Source organism: Erythrolamprus reginae, chromosome 3 (assembly GCF_031021105.1).
Source record: "Erythrolamprus reginae isolate rEryReg1 chromosome 3, rEryReg1.hap1, whole genome shotgun sequence".
In the NCBI taxonomy this organism is placed as follows: Eukaryota; Metazoa; Chordata; class Lepidosauria; order Squamata; family Dipsadidae; genus Erythrolamprus; species Erythrolamprus reginae.
Window position 1 is genome coordinate 140439859 of NC_091952.1, and position 26960 is coordinate 140466818.

General features: G+C 36.9%; 1 protein-coding gene across 4 annotated transcripts in view; it reads left to right on the top strand.

The window, feature by feature from the left end:
* The first annotated feature begins 1675 nt into the window (after nucleotides 1–1675).
* PDE4DIP (phosphodiesterase 4D interacting protein) overlaps nucleotides 1676–26960 on the top strand; it is a 490445-nt gene continuing 465160 nt past the window's right edge. For 2 of the 4 annotated variants that reach the window (XM_070746854.1, XM_070746855.1), the window contains exons 1-2: nucleotides 1676–2051; nucleotides 25864–25940. In XM_070746854.1, coding sequence (XP_070602955.1) covers nucleotides 1911–2051; nucleotides 25864–25940 — 218 coding nt within the window. In that variant the 5' untranslated portion in view covers nucleotides 1676–1910. The remainder of the gene's footprint in view (nucleotides 2052–25863; nucleotides 25941–26960) is intronic. The other 2 variants (XM_070746857.1, XM_070746856.1) reach the window with 2 other exon arrangements.

Genomic DNA, 26960 nt, shown 5'->3' on the forward strand with positions numbered 1-26960 from the left:
TTGTACAGTGATACCTTGTCTTACAAACCCCTCGTCATACAAACTTTTCAAGATACAAACCCGGGGTTTAAGATTTTTTTGCCTCTTCTTCCAAACTATTTTCACCTTACAAACCCAAGCCGCCACCACTGGGATGTCCCGTCTCTGGACTTCTGTTGCCAGCGAAGGGCCCATTTTCGCGCTGCTCGGATTCCCCTGAGACTCCCCTCCATGGGAAACACCACCTCCGGACTTCCATGTTTTTGCGATGCTGCAGGGGAATCCCAGCAGTGCAAAAACGGGCGCTTCACTGGCAATGGAAGTCTGGCGGTGGGTTTCCCAGCCAGGGGAGCCTCAGCAAAATTGCAGCATCACAAAAACACAGAAGTCCGGAGGTGGGGTTTCGAGGACTTCCGTGTTTTTGCGATGCTGCAATTTCACTGAGGCTCCCCTCACTGGAAACCCCACCTCTGGACTTCCGTTGCCAGCGAAGCATCCGTTTTTGCGCTGCTGGGTGTGGTCTTACTAAGGTTTTATAAAGTGGTACTAATGATTTTGATTCTATGTCTCTGTTTATACAATCAAGGATTGTATTAGCTTTTTTTGGGTTTTGCAGCATACTTCTGGCTCAAGTTTAAGTGATCATCCACTAGAATTCCAAAGTCCCTCTCACAGTTTCTATTTTTGAGCCAGGTTTTGCCTAACTATGCTTGTACCTTTGAACTTGTACCTTTGTTTTTTCCTATCTAAGTGTAAAACACCAAAGTCCGGAGGTGGGGTTTCGAGGACTTTGGTGTTTTTGCGATGCTGCAATTTCACTGAGGCTCCCCTTGGTGGGAACCCCCACCTCTGGACTTCCATTGCCAGTGGTGCCCATTTTTGGGATGCTGGGATTCCCCTGCAGCATTGCAAAAACACAGAAGTCTGGAGGTGGGGTTTCCCATGGAGGGGAGCCTCAGGGGAATCCCAGCAGCGCAAAAACGGGCACTTTGGCTGGTAAAAGGGGTGAATTTTGGGCTTCCACACATTAATCACTTTTCCATTGATTCCTATGGGAAACATTGTTTCGTCTTACAAATGTTTCACCTTACAAACCTCGTCACGGAACTCGGCTAAGGGAAGATATTTCACCCAATCGTTTTGTCTACCATGAACAAAATAATGGAGGTATTGTTGCAGGATGCCAATAACTTTGGTGCCCTATCGGTTTGGGGGTGATGGGTGGATGCCAAGGAAACTTTGACTTGGAGGGCAGTCGTGAGTTGTTTCCAAAACTGGGTGTTGAATTGGGGATCAAGAGAGAATGAAGCCTCAGATCCCCATCATATTCTGGGTTTTGCTTCTATTAATTTTTGGTTACCACTTGCAGGGTTACCAACTCAAATCATAGGCTTACTTGGAGATTCACTTAAGTTTTTTCTGGGTTTTTTCAATGCTTGTTAGTCCACGGAAATGGAATTTGAGTGCTTCTTCCTATTATTCTTTTCTTCTGTCATAGTGCTGTACTTTGTCTTACCTTCCTAACATCTGCTGCAGTCATTAGAGAAAGATTAATTGCCAAATTAGCTATTTCTCTCAGACTTATTAATCTCTTGCAGTTGGTGTGGGATGGCTGTGAAGTATCAGCAGAGTTACAGAGCAATCCTTATCTCAAATTTCACCACTTGAACATGTGCCTGTTTGTCCATGAGAGTCTCTGCCAGGAATTTCTTAAATACCTCCCTGAGATAAAAAAAGCAAGTGATTCTTAGGTTCCTTGTGCACTGAGCAGGGCTTTTAGTTCCACAGTACAGCTGATATAGAAAGGTTGAGAACACTTTTGTGATAAAACTCCCCTTACAAGTACAGCCATTTCCTTGGCCTTTTTTGCTTCACAATATTATTGGAATAAAAAGGATGTGAGAAGACTTGCATCCCATGGATTCCCAAACATGTCTAATGGATATCGTACACTGTCTCAGCACCTCAACGACTTGAAGAAGGAGAACTTCAGCCTTAAGTTGCGCATCTACTTCTTGGAGGAGCACATACAGCAAAGGTATGAAGACAATAGAGAGGACATTTACAGGCAGGTGAGTTGTTTGTTTGTTTATTCATCCAAAAGAGTTAAAAATTTGAATGAACAAAAGGAAACAATTAAAATATGACAGGGATAACATGCATGCTAGAGATCTCTTAAATATAGGATAAGGCCTACAGAAGTTAAGTTGGAATTAAAAGTGTGGAAGGTAATAGCTGTGACAACAGAATAGGGTAAGATATTTCAGAATTTGATAACTCTGTTACAAAAATATTTTTTTTTACAATTAAGTTTATACCGGTTGTTCGCTTGTATTACATTATGATTAAAACTAAAGAAATCATTTATAGGTAATATGTTACTATGTACAATTTTGTATGCAATATATAAATCTGATTACAAGCATCACAGTTCTAAACTATGCATACCAAGTATTTCAGGCCTAGTAGCATTAAGGTATTCTATTATGGGCAGAAGTATGCAAGAGTTTTCTTGTAAAGTACTTCTGAACTTGCTCAATTGTATCAACATCTGATATGTAGTAAGGATTCTGAACAGTTAAATAATATTCTATGATTGGCCTAATATATATTTTGTAAGCTGAAGTGAGCAATACAGTATTTCCAGCAAAAAAAAAACCCTTAGTAAAATTAAATTCACAAGTTTTAATGCTTTTTTTAGCAATGCTGTTAAAATGAATTTTAGAACATACATTCTATTGAGTATACGCAGGTCCCAGGATGGGGTGATGATGTCACATATAAATACACCTGGGTGCTCACTGAAAGAAACTGTTATATAGTTCAGATGTATTACTTGGCAGACTGGGGCTAATTAATATTTCTGCATTAATAGATTTCATAGCATTTTTGCTTTTCTACCATTTCTCAACAATTAACTCTAAAAGGATGCACCTAAAACACTCTACTGCTTAAAATATTGAAGAGACCACCTTCATATTTCAAATGCTGAAATAATAGCTTTTAATCTGTGGTAAGAAATCCTGATGTTCCTTAGATGATTTTCTTGGAGTTTCAGAAATGGTAGAAAAACTTTCTTGAAAGACAGCTTGCCGGTCACTGTTGATTTTCTTGGCAATGTGCAGCTGTTACAAGAGATCAGACTTGTTTGAGGGCACATTCTGTATTCATTTAGTGGTAAAATGAAGGACAAACAGCCTTCAGGTTTGTGTGGTCTATTTTGATTGTTTACTAGAATACGGATTCTGCCAACTAGAACTAAATGCAAATAAAAACTCAGAAATCTGTGGCATGCAATGAATCACTCTCCCTCCCTCCCCCCTCTCTCTCTCACACACACTCTCTCTCACACAAATCTTTTTCTGAAATATGAATGTAGTCTAATATAGCTGTTTGTCTTAATTTGCACAATACAGATACCTATTGTCAACCATGATATAACAGTGAACAACAAACCCAACATAGAGATGCATTCTCAAATGAGGTTGGCTCATTTGAGATTCAATATGCCATGAAATGCAAGCATTACAAAGCTGGAAAAAGTTTAAAATTTACAAGTAATATTTCTTTTACAAATGAGGAACACTGAGTCTTAGAGATAATGCATTGCCTCAAGATCAGTTATTCTACTCTTTAAAATATCAGAAATAAAAAAACTGTTGAAGATCTATTAACTAATTACAACGAAATCTACAAGGAGATACAGTATATGTACCAGGAGAATGATGCGCAGTAATAAATGATATGGTGGGGTAATTTTTAAAAAGAAAATAGGGAAGATAGACTAACATTCTTTCCTTTTGATCCCTTCTTGGTATTGCTTGCTACTAGTATGGATAGTAGGTTTTGGGCAGTTCCGCACAGCATCATTTCCATTTCCTCCACATAATTTTCAGTAAAACTATATTATCTTTATCATTTTCAGACCTTAGAAGGTTTTTCTCCAGATTATTAATAAAAGAGTGCAAATATAATATTTAGTCAATGTTTTGTCCTCTGAGATATAAAAGTTCCTGGAGTCATAAATGTTCCTTTTCCAAAGAGAAAAGGCCAAATTCCCCAGATATGTAACAGTGTTCCTAGTACATGAAAAATTTCCAGACATATCCGTTAACATCTTCCGAGAAAAGTGTGTTTTTCAAGGATAAGTAATAAATTAGGACATAGCATATGGACACTTTTTACAGTATAAAAATTAATACCAATGAGGAAGGATGAAAAATCTTTTACTATCCAAGAATGGAAAAGACTCAAAATCATAGACAGCCACCATCCATCGAAATAGATTTTAGTTCATTCAATTTATCAGTATTAACTAGGTATAATACAGCTTCAAATCTTGATAACAAGAGTTTGTACGAAGAGTTTGTAATCATATTCTGCTATAAAAAGGTTGCCATAGTGTTGACAGTTGCTGTTGACAAAGATAGAGCAGCTGCTATGGTACTGAGCTGCCAGCCAATGGCTTGTTGTTCTCAAATAGAGAAAATAGAAATAGCTCGGTTACTTAATCAGATGTTTATGACAGTGGCATGGGACTTATCAGTCTTTATGAAAAGTAGTGTCACATATAATGATTTTGTATCAGGAAAAAAGTGACACTGCTGCTTTTAGCAATATTTGCTAATTATTTACTAAGAGCTCTAACACATTATAGATACATAGACAGCTCAAAGAAAAGAGAAAAAAAGAGAAAAAATGGAGGAGATGGACTTTCTGAATTTCTTCTTTCTGATTTCACATCAGCTGTTGAGACCATAAACCGAAATATCCTTTTGGAAGAGCTATTTTGATATTAGACAAACAATTTTTCAATGATTTCAGAGAACAGTGCTAAGATTTTGCTTGATCTCCTATTGTAGTACAGTGGTACCTCGTCTTACGAACTTAATTCGTTCCGTGACGAGGTTCATAAGTAGAAACGTTTGTAAGGTGAGGGACTTCCGGTTTGGTCCGGGATCGCAGCGGAGGCTCCGGGGCAGGGCTCTGTCCCCGAGACTCCTTCTACCCCTCCAGAGGTCATGGTTTGCGGTCGGATTGGGTTCGGATGGCCTGTTCCTAGAACAGGGGGCTTCCCTCTGTCCAAGGAGCTACCACTGAAGCTCCAGAGACAAGGGATCGCCCCGCAGCTCTGGACAAGGGAGAACCGATCCTCGGAATCCCAGATGACTCGGCCATTGCAATCCGTCCACACCAGTGGGAAGCAGAAAAGCGAGAAGAAGAATTTAAAGATCTGAAAGAACAACAGAGCAGAAAGGGAATACAAATAGAAAAGAAGAATTAAGGTAAAATTATATTATTACATGATAAGCTTGGAAGATTGGATTAAAGTGAAAGTTTAAAACAAAAAGGCGAAAAAGAAAGTTTGAAGGGAAAATTCATATCCTGGGGCCAAAGAACAGACGACCAGATCTACTTTTTTTCCTCTTTTTATATTAAATTGAACTTTCGAATTTGGATTAGAGTTGATTGAGATTGGATATAAAATTCATAATTCGTATGAGAGTACTAAGAGACATGATTTGATAAAGCTGTAATAAAGATTGGAATTTCTACAAGTTCAGAATAACGTTAAATCCCGGGCACTACTTTCTACTTGTGGAGGGATCACCTTTCTTTGTTTCTATCTTCAATTTTAAAATGGAATAAATTAACAAATAAATTAACAATTTAATGAAATATGGGTTAATCTGCAATTGGTGAATTAAATAAGAAGATTTATACTGTTGGAGTGATTTCGATTGGATCTGCTGTCTTTGGATTATTGGTTTTGTTCGTTGGATTTGCTGCAAAGAAGAAACTTTCCTTGGCTGTCTCTGAGGGATCATTTCAAGATAAACGTTTGGAACTGAACTAAAATTACCATCTCTGACTTCTTTGGATTAAAACACTGGATTTTGGATTTTGGTTTAGTGCTTGAATAAGACTTGAATAAGACTTGGACTTACGATTGGAATATTGGACTGTATAAATTTGGATTAATTCTATTTTTTGGCATTATTTGGCACTTTGGGACTTGGAGAATAATTACAAAAGAACTGGTAAAAATTATATAGAACTTCAATCAACAAAGGACTTCTACGTTTAAGAGAGAATTATAAGTATATTATTGGTGCCTTTTCATTACTTTGTCTTTTCTTTTCCTATTTTCCTTCTTATTCTTCCTTTATTTTTTTAAAGTATTAAATATATTAATAGATATTAATAGAAATTTTAAAATAGAATTATTTGAGATAATGAATTGCTAAATTTTTCCTGATCCCCCTTCCCTCCCCTGTGGTGGTGGGTTTTTTTCTTTTTTAAGAGTTTAAAAAAATATATTATCTATCTTTTTAGTTTTTTATTTTGATATTTAGTAATTATACTATTGTAAATCGTATATTGACAATTAAGACTAATAAATTAGTTAATTGATATTGATTCGAAATTATATATTTTACACTGCCTTTTAAAAATAGATTGAAATTTTTAAAATAAGAATAAGGATTATTTTTTAAGTATTGATAAAGTACTGATAAAGCATAAACTAAAGTATAAAGATTTTTAGAACCTTTTATTATTATCTTTGATATATTTTGTGGCATTTAGAAATTTGGGTATTTTTTATATCAAATATTAATAGAAAATATATTTAGCAAAGTTTGACAGGATTGGAGTTTATTAGAGTTTTTCCCAATAAACTCCAATTACAAATTAACATAAACTTAACCATAAGAAAGAATACAGAAGAACGCCATCCAAGATTAGGATGTCGAGCACATCCACATATACCAAGACTATTAAAAAACAAACTTTAACGTCTGCCACATCCCTCAAGTATCACCACAGCCATCTCCTGTACATCATTTTTTTTTACTACTAGTCTGTGGGCATGGCTTGCAGGAATAAGCGTGGCCAACAGAAACCGATAGGGAAAAAATTGAATTAATACTATATTTTTCCTTAACATCCATTCCATGAGGCCCCGGAACCTAGTGGTTGCTGCCCGCGTTCCCTTAAGCACAATGCATTGCCCCATTTCCCCTCCTTCAGAAGCCCCAACCCTTAATCTCCCCATTTTCTACACCACAACTGCCTCTTTCTTCATCCTGCGGCTGTGACCTTACCTTCCTCCCCCAGCTGGCTGCCAGGGAAGGCCCACCCAGTGCGCATCTTGCCCCTCCCTTGTTGAGAGATGCCTGCACCCGCCACATCGTTTTTCAGTGTGTGTGGAGTCCAGCGGAGAAAATAGCAGTGTCAACGTTCCAGATAACATCAAAACTAAATCAGACTCAAAGTCAAAGTATTCCTCAAAGCTCCAATTTATTTCCAGAGCCATTCTGGCACCTACACAGGGAAAACTGAATCTGAGTTTCCCACTCAGTTGAAAGTTCACATCCCTTGACTTCCGGCTGGAGCACGATCGTGATGGGGGTGCGGAGGCACAGCTCTGTCTCCGCAGCCTACCATTTCAGGATCATAGGGCGCAATTTGCGCGCTGCCGACGCCCGGAGGGGTCGGCACAGGACAGGGGGTCTCCTGGATCCCCCGGGGCAGATCACCACGGTCCCAGGGGCCAGGGAAAGCCCCGCAGCTGCATCCATGAAGAACTCCGTCCAGGCGGCTGCCTGGACGCAGCCATAGCGGTCACCGATAGAAGGAAGTTAAAAAAAATAGAATATAGAGGTCTACGAAGAAGCAGATCAACAGAGAAAGAAGATTTACAGCACGACGAGACAATCTTTTGGTATTCCAACGACTAAGTTTGAAAAGAGAAGAACTTAGATCGAAAGGTGAACATAAACAAAGTAAAAAAAACTAAGTGATATCCATACGCTCAGAAGAAAAATGGCCGGAACTACTTGTCTTTGTTAACATTAATAGTATATTTTTCTCTTTTGAATTTTAAAATCATAGTGTTTTTTTTTTTAAATTATTCATATTTTTATAATTATATTATTTTTTTAAAATAGTAATAAAAAGACTGAAAGACTGGATTGTTAATTAGTCAAATTGGATGAAGTAGGAATATCTAAACAAATTAAATATACGAATAAATGAACTGAATAAACTGAACTGAACTTAAATCATTTTATTTGGATGAATTTTCACTGAAACATTAACTATTTGGAATAAATTTTGGACTGTTTGTTCTATTTTTCTTTTTTTTTCTTTTCTTTTTTTTTTGGAATCTATGGGAGTATTTTTTTCTAACCAGTCATCGGAGGCGTAAGGATCCTTTTTTTGCTATTTTCCCAGTATTTTTTCTTTTATATAATAAAAAGACGTGGATTTTATTATTATTTTTGTTTTAACTTGCATATTATAGATATTATGTTAGATATTGGCTTTGGAGGTTTTTTTCTGGACATTTGCATTAAAGCATAATTCATATTTGGCATATTTGGACTTATTAGGTTAGGAAGGCTTTGCGCATGCATCGAGAGTAGACGCTCCCACGGAACGCTCTCCAGATGTGATTAGAGAAAACAAATCTTAACCTTTAACAGCCCTCTCAAACTAAGTGAAAGTGGACTGAGAGGTAGAAAATTTAAAAGAGACTTGGAAAAACCGCTGGGATCAGCTAAAAAGAGGAGTTACAGACCAAAACTTCACTGTTAAAAAAGTAAGTAAAACGACAAAGGGAAATGGCGACTATTCCAGATCTAGGGGGGGAAATGGATACACTCCTTCAGGCATTTGCAAACGTAGGACAACAACTCAAAGACATGCAATTAGCCATGAAAGAAGTGACAAACGGTATGAATGAATTAAAAGTTCAATCCAAAGATCAGGAGACAAGGATCTCGAGACTTGAGGCAGATAGAAAAAAACAAGAACAGCGTATAAACAATTTAGAAGACCGGCAGAGGAGATCAAACTTACGTTTGAGAGGATTCAAGCAGGATTTTGGTGAAAATAAGAAATTAATTCAACTGATTTACCAATGGCTCTTAGAAAGCAAAATCACGGTGGATTTGAATGAAATTGAAAGAGTTCATTGGGTTTACGGTCCTCGGAATTCAGGCAAACAAAGTGACATTATGGTAAGATTTGCTTTGAAGCGGAGGGCCGCAGAAATTTTTAGACAGCTTAAACAAACTCCTAATCTCCATTACAAAGGCTCTCCTGTCCGTGTCTTGAAAGACTTGTCTGCTCAAATGCTGCAGGCAAGAAATCAGATGAGACCAGTGGCGAACCTGCTCTTTCAGAATAATCTTCATTTTACTTGGAAATATCCAGCCACGATCCTGATCTTCAAAGGTGCCAAGACTTATTTAACAAGTTCTCTGGAAGAGGGAATGCAAATGCTTCAACAGTTGGGAATAAATCCGGATATAAATCAGCAGGCAACGTCAACAAAGGAGATAACTGGAGCAGAAGGGGGAGAAGCAACAGGAGATGCGATTCGTGATTTATCTACAGGAGATCCTATCAGCCAAGAGTCTGCAAAGGAGGAGAGAATCATTGCATTAGAAAAGGAACTAGCTTTACTCCGAGAGAAGGGAAAGAAGGAGGAGGGGCAATCTACACGTCAAAGGAAGAAATAAGCACTGGATTGTATAACTGGCATTATTGTTCCCAGCTGATTAGCTTTTTGGGTATTCTTTTTCCCTTCAATACTTAATAAGGGGAAAGGAAGGAATAGAGGGGGGGTTGAGGGTTACTATTTGTTACTTAAATGGGTAATTTTTTAGAGTGTACTTGAGGGATAGCAAAGCCATGGGTGCCTCTCGGAGCCAATGGAGATTTTTTTCCATTGATTCCCCCTTGGGGGAATGTTGAGGGAGGGGCACTTGGGTGGGAGTTTAAAACTACAAATGAAGAATCTTCCAATATGCTTCGCTTTACAGAGGAGAGAAATATATATGAAAGGAATGGGTGAAAAGGTTTTGATGTCATTAAATGTGAATGGAATGTCATCACAGAATAAACGTTATAGAATTATGAAACTGGCTAGGGATAAAAAAGTAGATTTTTTATTTTTATCAGAAACACATAAAGGGAGAAAAAGAGAAGATAAATTAACTAATTGTAAGGACTGGGGAGGAATATATGAATCTAGGGGGAATACTAAAAGCAGAGGAGTAACGATATTAATACATAAAAGAATTCCCTTTCAACTGATTCAGACTAAAAGGGACAAGGAGGGAAGGATGTTGTTTATTAAAGGGAAAATGAATAATAAGATAATAACATTAAGCAGTAATTTATGCCTCAAATGCAAATACAAAGCAATTTATATTAAATACAAAGCGCAAATTGAATAACTTTGCAGAAGGCACAGTGATTCTGGCAGGTGATTTTAATATTGAATTGATAGCAGGGAAACAGGGAAAAATAATTTGCCTTTAAATAAATTAGGTATGTTGGATCTTCATGCCGAAGCGACAAATAGAGCTACGTTGTATTCAGCTAGGCACAATAAGTTTAGCTGCATTGACTATATATTAATGAATAAAACTGGGAATACATATCTTAAAAGAGCTGAAACTGAAAGCATTTGGTTATCAGACCATGCCCCATTATTAGCAGTGATTGTATTTGATTCAAATAATAAACAAAAAATATGGAGACACAAATATCTTGTGTCAGGAAGAGAAGAAGATAAATTGAAACTCCAAAAAGAATTGACTGAATATTTTAAAATAAATGATACGGGAAATATGAAGCAATCAATAATTTGGGATGCACATAAGGCCTTTATGAGAGGGAATTGTATTAGTACTGAAATCTACAGTATATTTTAAAAAAGCGTGGTAGAAAGGAAAATGTTAATTAAAGATATAGAGTTAACTCAAGAAAGATTGAAAATTACAAGAAATAGGGAGTGGAATAATTTATTAAAAATTAAAAAGAAGCAACTGAGACTTATGGATGAACAAATATGGAATAATATGAGATTGATTGTAAAGCAGCAAATTATGGGATGGGGGAATAAATCAATGAAACAAATGGCAAATTATAAAAAAAAAAAAAAAGAAAAATCTTGTATTGTTGCATTAAAGGACAAAAAAGGTGTAATAAAATGTAGTAACAATTAATTGCAAAAAATAATGAAAGAGTTTTATGAAAAGTTATATTAAAAAAATCAGGTCATTCTGCAAAATATAGAGGTTAAGGAGAAACTAACCAAAGAAGACAAACAAATATTAAATGGGATAATAACAAATGATGAAATTATTAGAGTTATTAATGGGTTGAAACCTGCCAAAGCTCCAGGCCCAGATGGACTTACAGGGGAATACTATAAGACTTTTGTGATTCAATTATTACCTTATTTGGAGAAACTATTTAATAACATACTTCAAACCTTCAATATTCCACAGTCATGGAAGACATCCGAGATTATTACTATCCCAAAACCAGATTGGGATTTGTTAGATCCGGGATCCTATTGCCCCATCAGTTTACTAAACCAGGGTTATAAAATATTTATGAAAATTATAGCAAATAGGATAGAGAGTATCTTACCAAAAATAATTAGTGAAGACCAATATGGATTTGTTAAAGGAAGGAAAATTTATGAACCAATAAGAAATGTTGTCAATGTGTTACACCATGCTACCACTACCAAAAAGAAATTATGCGTCTTAAAGTTAGATGTGTATAAAGCATTTAATAAAGTTAACCATAATTACCTGTTTCAACTTTGTAAGGAATTAAATATGGGAGAAAATTTCTGTCAAATTATAAAAGAAATCTATAAGGATAATACGGCCTACATTAGGGTAAATGGAAATAGAACAGAGAAAGTTAATATCCAAAATGGAACTAAGCAGGGATGCCCACTTTCCCCCATCTTGTTCGCAATGGCAATTGAGGTTCTAGCAAATAAAATTAGAAATGATAAGGACTGGAAGGGTTACCGAATTGGAAAACTTGAATTGAAATTAAATCTTCTTGCAGATGATGCCATAATATTGTCTGAAACCCCCATTGAAATGATGGAAAAATTAATGGTTTTACTTCAGGAATTTAAAGACCAATCAGGTCTTTCAATTAATATTGAGAAATCAGAAATAATTTGTTTGAATACAGGTCCCAAAGAGCAAATCGAGATACGAAAAATTTCAGGATTGAAATTAGGATGTAAAAAAATGAAATATTTAGGAATTTGGTTATTCAAAAACCCAAACAAAATTGCTGAGGTAAATTACAATTTAATATGGAAAAAAATGCAAAAGCAAATTAAAAAGTGGAAAGATAAAAGTTTGAGAAAAATGGCCAAAATAAGAGCGCTTAAAATGATGATTATTCCAAAAATGATATATTTATTCCAAGTTTTATCAGGTACCTTCCCAGGAGTAAAACTAAGGGAATGGGATAATAAAATGAATTTTTGGATTGAAGGAAATAAAAAACCTAGAACAAGGAAACTATGGCTGATTGCCAGAGAAAAAGATGGAGGATGGGGGTGCCCGAATTTAGAATTATATAGAGAAGCATTTCAAATAGAAAGATTAATGGAATTACAATTATTGACAGAAAAGAAGTGGGTGAAACTTGAAAGGGAGATTAATAATATTAAAAATAAAGAGATTTTATTTAAAAAATGGAGTAAAATAGAAATCAATAGATTAGCCGATCCTTTGAAAGCAGCTTTAGATATTTGGTCAAAATGGCAAGGGAAATTAGCAATAGGAATTCAAAATTATCAACGTTGCATGTTTTGAATATAAATAACGATGTTAACCTAGGTAGAGTTATAAAGGAATTAAATGATAAAGGTATAATGAGAATAGAACAATTATATGAGACAGATGGAAGAGTTAATAGAAGTCGCTTTGAATGGTGGTTGGGCCAACAAAAATGGTTGCAGATTAATGCAATATCCAAATATTTGAATAAAAGTGAGATTAAAGAAGCAGTTTTGAGAGAAGAAAACTGTCTAGAGAAAATATTGAAAGAAAAGATTAATGATTCAAAAGGACAGGCTAGTAAGATTTATAGCATGTTATTACAAGTGGAAGAGGAAGTGATTAAAGCCTAACAAGATACTGGCAAAATGAATTATGGATTAATGAAAGCGAGATGGAAGAAGTAGTAGAAAATATATATAAGATAAAGAACACAAGATTTAGAGAGATGAGAAGGAAAATTTTACATAAATGATACTTCACGCCAGTAAAACTAGCACACTTCCAGAGGAAAGGAAAAGGAAATTGCTGGCATGGTTGCCAAATAAAAGGAGATTTTATGCATATGCTCTGGGAATGCGTTGAAGTTCAAAAATTTTGGAAGAAAGTACAGAATGAAATTAACAATATGCTAAACATCAATTGGATAATCACGAAAGAATTAGCAACACTAGTTAAATATGGGGAATTACGAGAATTTAAAGAAATCAAAACAGCAGCTTTGGAAAGCGCTCAAGCAGTAGTGGTATTAGGGTGGAAGGACAGCAATAAATGGACAATCCAGAATTGGTACTGGTACATGGTGGACCACATCCACTTCGAAATTATGGAAATAAGATTAAATAACTGTGATGAAAATAAATTGGAGAAGCTGATGGCACAATGGAATAAGGTGAAAAATTATATTTTAAGTAGAATTTATGACGACAATGTGAAAAATAAATTCCAATCACTTTTTGTATGTAAAGAAATGTAAACCGGAGCTAAGGAAGAAATTGAAACTTATTGCAAATAATTTAACCCCCTAAATGGTGGTGGAGTTTATTGGTGTAGGGCACTTTTTCTTTAAGTAATTTTTGTTTGTTTGTTGTAATAAAATTTAATTAAAAAAATTTTTTTTTAAAAGACTTATTAGGTTCTTTTTTGGACCCTTTTTTTGGACTTTGATATTCTTTTTCTTTCTTTTTTAATCTCTTTTTTTAGTTTTCATTGTTATTATTATTTCCTCACTTTTTTACTTTTCTAAAAAAACAATATAAATAATTCTGAAACAATTTTTTTAAAAAATAATTCTTAAAAGTTCTCTTCCCCTTACCTTTTTTCATTAGAATTACAGCCTTCCTTTTTTTGGTTATTATTAATTAAATATGTGTTAGAAGCTCTGTTTCTTTCCCTTCTCCACCTGGTCCCCCCTACCCCACCCCCCGTGAGCTCTGGTTTTTAAAAGATTGAACTATTTTTTTTCTTTTTCTCTCCTCTCTTTTTCTTTAATTAATTAATTATTACATTAATAGAATTGAATTTATATCTCTCCCTTTTTTAAATATTATTTTTCATTACTAGTATTATAAATTTAAAACTTTTTTCTTCTGTAATTGAGAATAAATAAGAGATTAATTTAAGTAATTGCTAAACAAAGTAGAAATTTTGAAATATGAAAGGTTCTTACAGGGCACAAAGTGTGACTTCGGTGACAACAACAACAACTCGAAAACAAGCAACCACTGCAACTCCAACTTCAACTCCTACACCTAAGTCTCTCCAACATCATCTCCGTTACAGCAAAGGACCATAACTACAATGTTGGCCAAGGAGAAAGAAAAAGAGAAAGAAAAGTCACCTGCTGATCCAAATTTCCAGTCTATTCAGGAAGCATTAGTTGGCAATCAAGATCTTATGCAGAAGACACAAACTCAGACACAAATTCAACTTGAGACTAACAAAGAAGAAATGAAGAAGTACCTGGAAGAGATGAGACAAGAGATGAAAGAGATGAAAGATGAGATTAAAAAAGAACTAACAGAAGTAAAAGGAAACATGGCAGAAATAGATGGGAACATAAAAGTCATACAACAAAATCTACAAGAGAGTGAAAAAAGAATAAAAGGTACAGAGGAAAAAATCCAAGCTATGGGGCAGAAAGTGGAAGAATATGAAGATCATAACTACAAGGTTCGTAGAGGTTTTGATATCGCAATAACTAACCTTGAACTCCAATCCGCATCGCATGGCCTTAGATTTCAAAACATTGAAGAAGAAAGAGATGAAGATTTACCTACAAAAATGGTGGAAGTGATAGGAGGAATTATGCAAGAGGATCCAGCAGAATTGAAAAGAGAAATAGACGAAGTTTACCGAGTCCAAACTGGATATACAAGACACCATAATCTACCAAGAGAAGTACATATTAAGTTCTCAAGAAGAGTAATTAAAGATGAGATCATGAGACTGACAAGAAACCAGAAATTTCAACTTAATGGAAAAGGAATTACAATTCTGAAACAAGTTCCGAAAAGGGTGAGAGAAAGTAGAAGAGAATATTACTTCCTCACAAGTATTTTAATCAAGAAGAATATCGTGTTTAGATGGTTGGTACCAGAGAGCCTTACCCTAACTTGGCAAACAACAAAAGTAATAATTGACAGTGTGGAACTTGCAAGATCTTTCTTAGCACGTACCGTATTGGATAGGATTGATCAAACTCAGATAGAACCAAAGAGCAATGATGACATGATGGGGGCCACGGGTGAAGGTGGGGAAGAAATACCAGAAGTAAAGAAGAAACAACCACCGGCTTCACAAGAATTAATTTTAGAAACTAGACTTCGAGAACCAAAGGAAGCAAAAAAATACTATAAATAGAGATGACACATGACTTGAAAATCTTCTCAGTCAACGTAAATGGCTTGAACAATCCAAAGAAAAGAAACCAAATATTTACTAAACTTAAAAAACAAAAAGCGCAGATAAATATTTTACAAGAAGTTCATATTAAAAAAACAAAACGGAGTCTTCTGAATACAGTAACTCAAAATTGGGAAAATTATATACTAGTCTGTCAAAAAAAAGGGCATAGCAATGTATATAGATGAATCAATTGAATCTAAAGAAATATATAATGATACCGATGGAAGGATTCTGATGGTACAATTGGATCTAGAAACAAAACCTTTTGTAATTGTCTCAATTTATGCACCAAATGGTAACCAAAAGCAATTCTATAAAGATTTACATGAAAAAATAAGGGAATTGGCAATTGAAAATATGATAATAATAGGAGATTTTAATGCAATCTCAGATGATCAAATGGATTACACTGGAAAAAGGAAAGAAAAGAAAAAAAAGGTAATTTTACCTGTGACATTTTGGAAAATGAGTACAGAACTATTATTGAAGGATATATGGAGAGAATACCATTTAAAAGATAGACAATATACTTTTTATTCTAACCCACTTAAGACCTGGTCCAGGATTGATATGGTTTGGGCCTCAGCACGTATAATGGAACAAATTAGTAAAATAGAAATAGAAACAAATACCTGGGCAGACCATAGTCCTTTAGTGATATATTGGAAAGGTAAAAAGAAAATAAATAACTGGTCAATGAATAGAAACATAATAAAAGATCCTGAGTATAAAAAATGGATTGAGAGAGAATTAGAGATTTTCTTTAAAATAAATAAAAATAGTGACACTACCTCTCAAAACTTATGGGATACAACAAAGGCATATATATATATATGTGGGCTAACAATCTCTTATATAGCAAAAAATAAAAAATAAAGAAAAGAAAATACGTTATGAAAAATTAGTAGAAGATCTCAAAAAAGTAGAAACGTTAATGCAAAAAGTTGATAATGATGATAAAGCCAAAAATCAGAGAGAATTAATAAAGCATACATTGGGATTGATAGAACAAGAACCAAAAGAAGAAAAGATAAAGAGAGCAAAACAAGAATATTTTAAACATGCGAATAAACCAGGAAGATGGTTGTCATATAAATTAAGAAAAGAGAGGGGGGAAAAAATTATAAAAAATCTGATAGTCTCTAAAGGTAAAATGAAACATAGAATAGAAGAAAAGAAGGAAATAGTATTAGAATTTTATAGAAAATTATATACGGGAGAAGAAATAAATGAGGATTTAATTTTTGAATATTTGAAAAATATAGACTTACCGGTATTAACCGAAACACAACAACAAAGATTAAATAAACCTATTACACAAATGGAATTAAAACAATCTATAAAGAACCAGAAAAATAATAAAGCGACGGACCCAGATGCAATACCAGTAGAATTTTATAAGTTAGATATAGAAATACTCTTTTTAAATATGTTTGAGATATATAATGAAATAATGGCAGAAGGTATATTACCTAACACATGGTCAGAAACGTTAATAACCTTAATACATAAAGTGGGGACAGAAAAAGAAAAAACTGAGAACTATAGACCAATTTGATTGTTAAACGTAGACTATAAAATTTTTATATCAATCTTTGCTAACAGGTTTAAAAATATTATAAATGATATGATACATAGTGACCAAAATGGTTTTTTACCAGGAAGACAAATTAAAAATAATTTAAGAACAATAATAAATACATTAGAATACTATGAACATCCAGAAAAACAAATGACGCTTATATTCTTTGATGCGAAAAAAGCATTTGATAACGTAGACTGGGATTTTATGAAAATACAATTAAATAAGATGGAGGTTGGAACTAAGTTTTTTAATATCAACGAAGCAGTGGAAGTGATGTGCCGGTGCCTAGAGGCTGTTGGGGCCTGGATGGGTGTCAACAGACTCAAACTCAACCCGGATAAGATGGAGTAGCTGTGGGTTTTGCCTCCCAAGGACAATTCCATCTGTTCATCCATTACCCGGGGGGGGGGGAATTATTGACCCCCTCGGAGAGGGTCTGCAACTTGGGCGTCCTCCTCAATCCACAGCTCAAATTAGAGAACCATCTTTCAGCTGTGGCGAGGGGGACATTTGCCCAGGTTCACCTGGTGCACCAGTTGCGGCCCTATTTGGACCGGGACTCACTGCTCACAGTCACTCATGCCCTCATCACCTCGAGGTTCGACTACTGTAACGCTCTCTACATGGGACTACCTTTGAAAAGTGTTTGGAAACTTCAGATCGTGCAATATGCAGCTGCGAGAGCAGTCATGGGCTTCCCCAGGTATGCCCATGTTACAACAACACTCCGCAGTCTGCATTGGTTGCCGATCAATTTCCGGTCACAATTCAAAGTGTTGGTTATGACCTATAAAGCCCTTCATGGCATCGGACCAGAATATCTCCGAGACCGCCTTCTGCTCCACGAATCCCAGCGACCGATTAGGTCCCACAGAGTGGGCCTTCTCCGGGTCCCGTCAACTAAACAATGTCAGTTGGTGGACCCCAGGGGAAGAGCCTTCTCTGTGGCGGCCCCGACTCTCTGGAACCAGCTCCCCCTAGAGATTAGAACTGCCCCTACCCTCCTTGCCTTTTGCAAACTCCTTAAAACCCACCTTTGTCGCCAGGCACGGGCCTATATAATTTATGTATGGTATGTTTGTAGGTATGTCTGCTTTAAAATGGTTTTTTTAAAACTATTTTAAATTGTAAATTATTAGATTTGTCAGGAACTGTTTTTATTCTGTTGTGAGCCACCCCTAGTCTACGTAGAGGGGCGGCATTCAAATCAAATCTAATCTAATCTAATCTCAAATCAAATCAAATCAAATCAAATCAAATCAATAAATATAATAGATGCAATATATTCTGAACAAACAGCTAAAATCATAATAAATAGCAAGTCGACCGAAAAAGTGGCAATACAACGAGGAGTGAGACAAGGTTGTCCAATATCACCATTGTTATTTATCTTAACCCTGGAAGCACTGCTGACAAAAATAAGAGCAGACAGGGAGATAAAAGGATTGAAGATAAAAAAAGAGACTTATAAAGTACAAGCATTTGCAGATGATGTGGTCTTAATTTTAGAAGATCCCATAAAATCTATTTCAAGGTTAATAAATTTAATTGAAGAATATGGGAAAGTTGCAGGATTAAAAATAAATAAAGATAAGACACAGATTCTAACAAAAAATATGACAGAGACACCAAAAAAAAAAAATTAGAAGATCTATCAAATATGAAAATTACAAAAATTTAGGGATATGGATGACCTCTAAAGCCATATCTTTAAAAAATGATAATTATTTAAAATTATTAGGACAGATCAAAAAAGACTTCGAAGTTTGGAACAATTTGCAATTAACATTGGTGGGAAGAATATCTACAATTAAGATGAATATTCTCCCCAAACTTTTGTTTCTTTTCCAAGTTATCCCAATAAACCCAGGATCAATTTTTTTTATAGAATTAAATAAGACAATAAAAAAATTTGTATGCCAAGGTAAGAAACCAAGAATAAAACAAAATGCGTTAGAAGATCGTAGAGAAAGAGGAGGACTTGTCCTCCCAAATTGGAAATTATATTATTATGCCACCGCCCTAACATGGATAAAAGAGTGGTTAACCTTAGATAATCAAAGGTTACTTAACTTAGAAGGCCATGATTTAATGCTGGGCTGGCACGCCTTTATATGGTATGATAAGATTAAAACACATTCATATTTTAAAAATAATATAATCAGAAAAGCACTGATTGATGTATGGATTGAAATAAAGAAAAATCATTTCTTAGTAATGTCAGAATGGATCTCACCTATAGAAGCCATTACACATCCGAACTTAGCAAAGGAAGGTAAGATCTGGAAATATAGGGATTTACTGGACAATCAATTAAAACTCAGAACAAAACAAGAGTTACAAGAATTAGGTATTGATTTAGATTGGTGTCAATACATACAGATTAGTTCCAGATATCAAATGGATATAAAAACTTATATCTTTAGAAAAGAAAACAATGTATTAAGTAAATTATTATTCCAAAATCAAGTAAAGGTAATTGGAAATGTATATAAATATTTAATAAATCATAGAACAATAGGGTGGATATTGAGAGATAACATGATAAGCTGGTGCAAAAAGTTTGGCAAAGAGATAGACTTAAGAACATGGGCAAAGATTTGGGTGTACAATTGGAAAATAACAAAATCAATTTCCTTTAAAGAAAATCAAATTAAGATGTTTTATAGATGGCACCTTCCACGATATAGAATCTCCAAAATGTTTCCAACAGTCTCAGCTATATGTTGGAAATGTAAAAAATAAATTGGTACGTACTACCATGTATGGTGGATATGTTTAGAGGCAAAAGAATATTGGAATAAAGTAGAGAAATGAATAAATAAAATAACAAAGGAGAAGATTAAAAAAAATCTCCTGAATTTTTCTTATTGGGTATTTCAAACATTAAGTATAAAAAAGAAATTTATTACTTAATAATACATATACTGGTTGTGGCAAGAATTGCATTTGCGCAGAAATGGAAAGAAAAGGAAATACCAAAGGATGTAGAAGTTTATTAAAAAATTATGGAATGTGCAGAATTAGACATGATGACAAAACGCTTGAATAATCAAGTAGAAACAGAATTTTATAAAATATGGAATAAAGTATACAAATGGTGGAACTTTAAAAATAACATTAAAAGTTAAAGTAACAAGAATTTAGAACTTCTTGAACTTATAGTTTTGAAATTTTATAAGATAGAGTATAATAGTTTAAAAATGTTTATAGTATGATAAAGTTAGATATGCTATTCATTATATTATATTTTTTGAATAAGTATTTTACAAATAAAGAAATTTAATTAACATATAGAATTAAATTCAACAAGTACTTAATATAAATGTGTGTTATTTCTGTATTGATCTGATTATAGTTAGGTTTTTATTTTTTGTAGTAGTTAGACTTCTAAGATAAGTGGAGCAATGGCAGCTCCTTGAGTGTTTAATGTTGTACGTCTTTGTTTGTCTTTTAAAAAAATACAATAAAAATATTTCAAAAAAAGAAAAGAAAGTTCACATCCCTTGTCCCCCACTCACAAACTCGTCACATTGTCCAGTCAGATTGTGCCAGCATGGCTAGTCCTTTCCTCACTTTCAGCCTCGGTTGTTGCACCTGTATTTATTTATGCATCCCAAGTTCAGGTCTTCTATAGATAGTGTGGCGAGCCATTAATTAATCACCAACTTCTGCAACAGCTTGACAGGCAGCTTCCCCTCAAGAAAAAGAGACATATCCTGCAGTGGAGAGAGATCACAAAGGGTTAATCTGTTTAATCGTCCCTCCCTTCCCCAGGGGGACCCTTGGGCTTATCTGGATATTTGTCATTTCAATTGTTTGACTCATCTGTCTGCTTTCACTTTCCAACTGTTTACCCATGTGGATTCAAACAAAGGGTATCCCTTCCAATGAATGAAGTATTGTAATTGGCCTCTACATACTCGTGGGTCTAAGATTTTTTTCACCTCATAATGTTTCTTCCAGTGTATTACAAGGGGGGGAGGTGGTGGTGAGGTTTGCGGTCTTAAGTCAGATCTTGTCACCAGTTTTAACAAGCTGCAGGGAAACACTAGGTGGATTTTCCCCAATATTCTGGGCAATGCAAGCTTTATGGTGACTGGTTTTATGATTTTGACTATTGGGAAGGGCCCTAGGAATTTTGCCCTAGATTTTTTCTGGGCAATCTCAATCGGATATGTTTTGGTAGATAGGAAAACTTTATCTCCCACTTGGAAAGTGGGCTGTAGTGATTGGTGCTTGTAAGCTTGCTTCTTGCAGACTTTGGCAGCATCGGTCAGTGCCGCCTTAGTGTTCTCCCATCCTTTCTTTAAGGTTTGCATCCATTCAGCCAGGGATATGGAAGTGGGTGCAGAAGTGGGTAGTTCCAGCATGGGAAGGAACTCTTGGCTGCCGGTGACTTGGAAAGGAGTCAACCCGGTGCTGCTGTGAACGGTGTTGTTATACACTACTTCTGCAAATGTTAGCAGGTCCACCTAGTTATCCTGTTGGTAATCTACATAACAACAAAGGTACTGCTCTACCATCGCATTGGCCTGTTCTGCTGCACCTTTGGTACTCGGATGGAAAGCCAAGCTAAGTCCTTGCGTGGACCCAATCACTCATATGAACTCTCTCCAAAACTTGGTGGTGAATTGCACACATCTATCATATATGATCCTCTTGGGCACCCCATGGAAGCAGTAGATGTGTTTGATGAACAACTTTGTTAAGTATCTGGTGGATGGAAAGGACCTCCTGCTCCTTTGACCGAAAGGCTGCTGCTGCTGCTGCTGCTACCTGCTTCCTCTTCCTTCCCATGCTGAAGGGCTCTCCTTTCCTCTCACTTGCTTTGTAGCTGGCGCCTTTCCTTCACTGTGGTGACTCCTCGGTTTGGTTGAAGCCGAGTTGATCCAGCCAGGGCGAAGCGTCCCCTTTTGCTTTTCCATGCCCAGATGCTCCGGGAGGCAACCTCGTGCCAGGTGTATGGGAGGCAGTGCGAGGGAGACACCACAGTGAAGTGGTTTATTCCCTCTCCAAGTGCCCAGAGAAAGGAAAACACTCCATTTGCTCTGGCCTGCCCAGAGCAAAGGGGGTGTTTCTTTTCTCTGGGTGCTGGCAGAGGTTTATTCCCTCTCCAAGCGCCCAGAGAAAGGAAAATGCTTTGTTCGCTCTGGATTGCCAAAGCCTCCTTAAGTGCCACCGAAAGGGTCCTCTGGCAGTCCATAAAAGCCCAAGATGGCCAGGATTAAAGGGGGAGTGGCAGGAAACTGGCCGGGCCTTTGGGCTGCTCTCAAATTTCCTGAGAAATTTTTTTGGGCTCCAGTCCTTAAGTAGAAAATGGTTCTTAAGAAGAGGCAAAAAAATCTTGAACACCAAGTTTTTATCTAGAAAAATGCTTAAGTAGAGGTGTTCTTAGGTTGAGGTACCACTGTATAGGAATTTGACTCTTTATGCTTCTACATGGTCTATTTTGTATCTGAGTTTTTCTTCCTTCTTTCCCTACCTCTTTGTTTGATTGGTTGTCTTGGGATTTATACTTAGGATTAGATCCTAAAGATTGGTCACTCCCCCCCCCCCCCTCAATTTTGGTTTTAAGCCATTCTTATAAATTGAGTCAATTGTTCCCTATAACTAAGTGGCTGTGATGGGTGGGGCTGTGATGGGTGGGGCTGTGATGGGTGGGGCTGTGATGGAAGTGCTGCGCTGACTAGCTAGGGTCCTTTCAGCGAAGGAGAAAAGGCAGCACCCAAAAGTCAGAGGCTAAAGCCTGGAGACCAAACAGGCGTGGCCAACAGGAGGAGATGAATAGTGCTAGACCTGTTGCACCAGTATGGATTTGGATGATTTCTTCATAAATATTTATTTATTTATTTTATTTATTTATTACAGCTGAAAGGGACCTTACAGGTAATCAGGTTCAACCCCCTGCTCAAGCAGGAAACCCTACACCTCCCCAGCCAGATGGCAGTCCAGTCTCCTCTTGAAAACTTCCAGAGTTGGGGCATTCACAACCTCCGCTGGCAGGCCGCTCCACTGGTTGATCGCTCTGATCGTCAGGAAGTTCTTCCTTATCTTCAGGTTGAATCTCTCCTTGGTCAGCTTCCAACCGTTGTTCCTCGTCCAGCCCTCTGGTGCCCTCGAAAATAGTGTGACCCCCTCCTCTCCGTGGCAACCCCTTAAGTACCTGTATACATGAGACACTTTCCCCAGGCCTTTATAGTTTATGTATGGTATGTTGTGTGTATGTTTTTTAAATTTTGGGTTTTTAGTTTTTTAAATATTAGATTTGTATTGCACATTGTTTTCTACTATTGCTGTGAGCCGCCCCAAGTCTATGGAGAGGGGCAGCATACAAATTGAATAAATAATAATACAGCTATCATGTCCCCCCTGGTCCTTCTTTTTACTAGACTATCCATGCCCAGTTCCAGCAACCTCTCTTTGTATGGCCTGGTCTCTAGTCCCCTTATCATTTTAGCTGCTCTTTTCTGCACCCTTTCCAGAGTCTCTATATCTCTTTTGAAATGAGGTGACCAGAACTGGATGCAATACTCCAGGTGCGGTCTGACCAGGGCATTACAGAGTGGTATTATTACCTCTCTAATCTTGGAGTGTATCCCCCTGTTCATGCATCTTAGGATTGTGTTGGCTTTTTTAGCCACTGCTGCACATTGCTGGCCCATGTTTATTATTATTATTATTATTATTGTTGTTGTTGTTGTTGTTGTTATTATTATTTATTAGATTTGTATGCCACCCCTCTCCGTAGACTTGGGGCGGCTCACAACAGTGATAAAAACAATACATAATGATAAATCTAATAATTAGAATCTAAAATAGCAACAGTACATTTAAAAAGTCTAAAAAGCAAGAAACCCCAATATATAAAAAAACATACATACAGTCATATCATACACAAAAACTACATAGGCAGGGGGAGGTTCTAATCTTTGGAGGGAGCTGATTCTAGAGGGTCGGAGCCGCCACAGAGAAGGCTCTTCCCCTGGGTCCCGCCAGACAACATTATTTAGTCGACAGGACCCGGAGAAGACCAACTCTGTGGGACCTAACCGGTCGCTGGGATTCGTGCAGCAGAAGGCGGTCTCGCAGATATCCTGGTCCGGTGCCATGAAGGGTTTTATAGGTGATGACCAACACTTTGAATTGTGACCGGAAACTGATCCGCAACCAATGCAGACTGCGGAGTGTTGGAGTAACATGGGCATATTTAGGAAAGCCCATGATTGCTCTCGCAGCTGCATTCTGCACGATCTGAACACTCTTCAAAGGTAGCCCCATGTAGAGAGCGTTACAGTAGTCGAACCTCGAGGTTATGAGGGCATGAGTGACTGAGCAGTGACTCTCAGTCCAAGTAGGGCCACAACTGGTGCACCAGTCGAACCTGGGCAAACGCCCCCCTCGCCACAGCTGAAACATGTTTCTTTAATGTGAGCTGTGGATCGAGGAGGATGCCCAAGTTGTGGACCCTCTCTGAGGCGGTCAATAATTTCCCCTCCCCCAGGGTGATGGATGGACAGATGGAATTGTCCTTGGGAGGCAAAACCCACAGCCACTCCGTCTTATCAGGGTTGAGTTTGAGTCTGTTGACACCCATCCAGGCCCCAACAGCCTCCAGACACCAGCACATCACTTCCACTGCTTCGTTGACTGGACATGGGGTGGAGATGTAAAGCTGGGTATCATCAGCATACTGATGATACCTCACCCCATGCCCTTGGATGATCTCACCCAGCGGTTTCATGTAGATATTAAATAGCAGGGGGGACAGGACCGACCCCTGAAGCACCCCACAAGGGAGAGACCTCGGGGTCGACCTCTGACCCCCCACTAACACCGACCGACCGGAGAGGTAGGAGGAGAATCACTGAAGAACAGTGCCTCCCAATCCCAGCCCCTCCAGCCAGCGCAGAAGGATACCATGGTCGATGGTATTGAAAGCCGCTGAGAGGTCAAGGAGCACCAGGACTGAGGATAAACCCCTGTCCTGGGCCCGCCAAAGATCATCCATCAACGCGACCAAAACATTTTCCGTGCTGTAACCGGGCCTGAAACCCGACTGTTGAGGACCTAGATAATCGGCTTCTTCCAAGGACCGCTGGAGCTGGAGCGCCACCACCTTCTCGACAACCTTCCCCATAAAGGGAAGATTGGAGACTGGACGATAGTTATTAAGTACGGCTGGGTCCAGGGAAGGCTTCTTGAGGAGGGGGTGCACAAGTGCCTCCTTGTAGGGAGCCGGAAAGGACCCCCTCCCCAAGGAAGCGTTGACAATCTCCTGGACCCAGCTCCGTGTCACCTCCCTGCTGTCCGAAATCAGCCAGGAGGGACACGGATCCAGTAAACAGGTGGCGGAACTCACAGCTCCAATGGCCTTGTCCACTTCATCAGCTGGTTATCCACCAAGACTCCAAGATCCCTTTCACAGTTTGTATGTATGTTTTGGGGGTTTTTTTAACCTAGGTGCAGGATTTTACTTTTCTCTACATTGAACTTCATCTTATTTGTTTCAGCCCACTGTAAAAGTCTGTCTAGATCTTTCCGTATCCTGAGTCTATCCTCTGGGGTATTGCCCACTCCCACCAGCTTGGTGTCATCTACTAATTTAATTAATTCCTCCTCTATTCCCTTGTCTAGGTTGTTGATAAATATGATAAAGAGTAAATAAAAAGCAACTCACTTCAGAATTTGAATTTCTAAAGCAGAAAATCCAGCAGTTCAGTACATTAGTTTATGTTGATTCTTCACTGTTCTTCACTGTTCTTTTTTTAGAACATTGAGCTAAAAGTGGAAGTGGAGAGCCTGAAGCAAGCATTCCAGGAGAAGCAGCAAAGTTTAGAAAAAGCATGGTAAGCAAAGTAGATTAATATAGATTAATATTTTATGAGCATGAACCCTGATCATTAGGAGTCATAAATGTAATTATAAATCTTTTCCTCTATGTATACCAATATGTATTTGAGAATTTTAAGTTTAGTACATCAGATCAAAAATATTAATTAACATCCAATATTTTTATAAATGTATTTAATTATAAGTAAAAAAAGAAACCAGTGTTATTTAAAACTCAGTTATATAGAATAGAATAATAGAATAGAATAGAATAGAATAGAATAGAATTCTTTATTGGCCAAGTGTGATTGCACACCCAAGGAATTTGTCTTTGGTGCATATGCTCCTAGTGGACCTAAAAGAAAAAGATACATTTGTCAAGAATCATGAGGTACAACACTTAATGATTGTCAGCTATTACCAGGGCGTCTATGGGTGGAGGTCATAATGGCTTAAGAAATTGGTCATTAGTGAGGCTTTTTTTTAAAATATAAAATTTATTTGTTTTTTTTCAAATATAACAAAAAAGACATGCACAAAACATACATACATTTGGGAAACAAAATTTCCCCCACTTTTTTAGAATGTTCGATCAGAGAATTTTACTTCTTTCACATAGTATTAGTTCTTTAATTCTTTTATTTGATGTGATGCTTTGCTTGAATTTTTGTTTATTTCTTTGTTGCTCTTTCCTTTAACTAGTCATAAAATTTTGCCCATACAGTAGTACCTCTAGATATGAGCATAATTCGTTCCATAAGGGAGCTTGTATCTCGAGGCAACTCGTATCTGGAACAAGTTGTTTTCCCCCTCCGAGATAACCAAAAGCAAGGATTCTTGAGCCACCTAGTGGACGCTCGGCTCGTATCCTGAATTTGAGCTCGGAACTAGAACAGAAATGTCTCTCCCCTCGTGGCTCGTATCTTGAAATACTCGCATGTAGAGCAGCTCGTATCTAGAGGTACTACTGTATTTTATAATAATCTGAATCTTCCTTTCCCTCTAATTTTTTGGATAACCTGTCCATCTCCGCACAG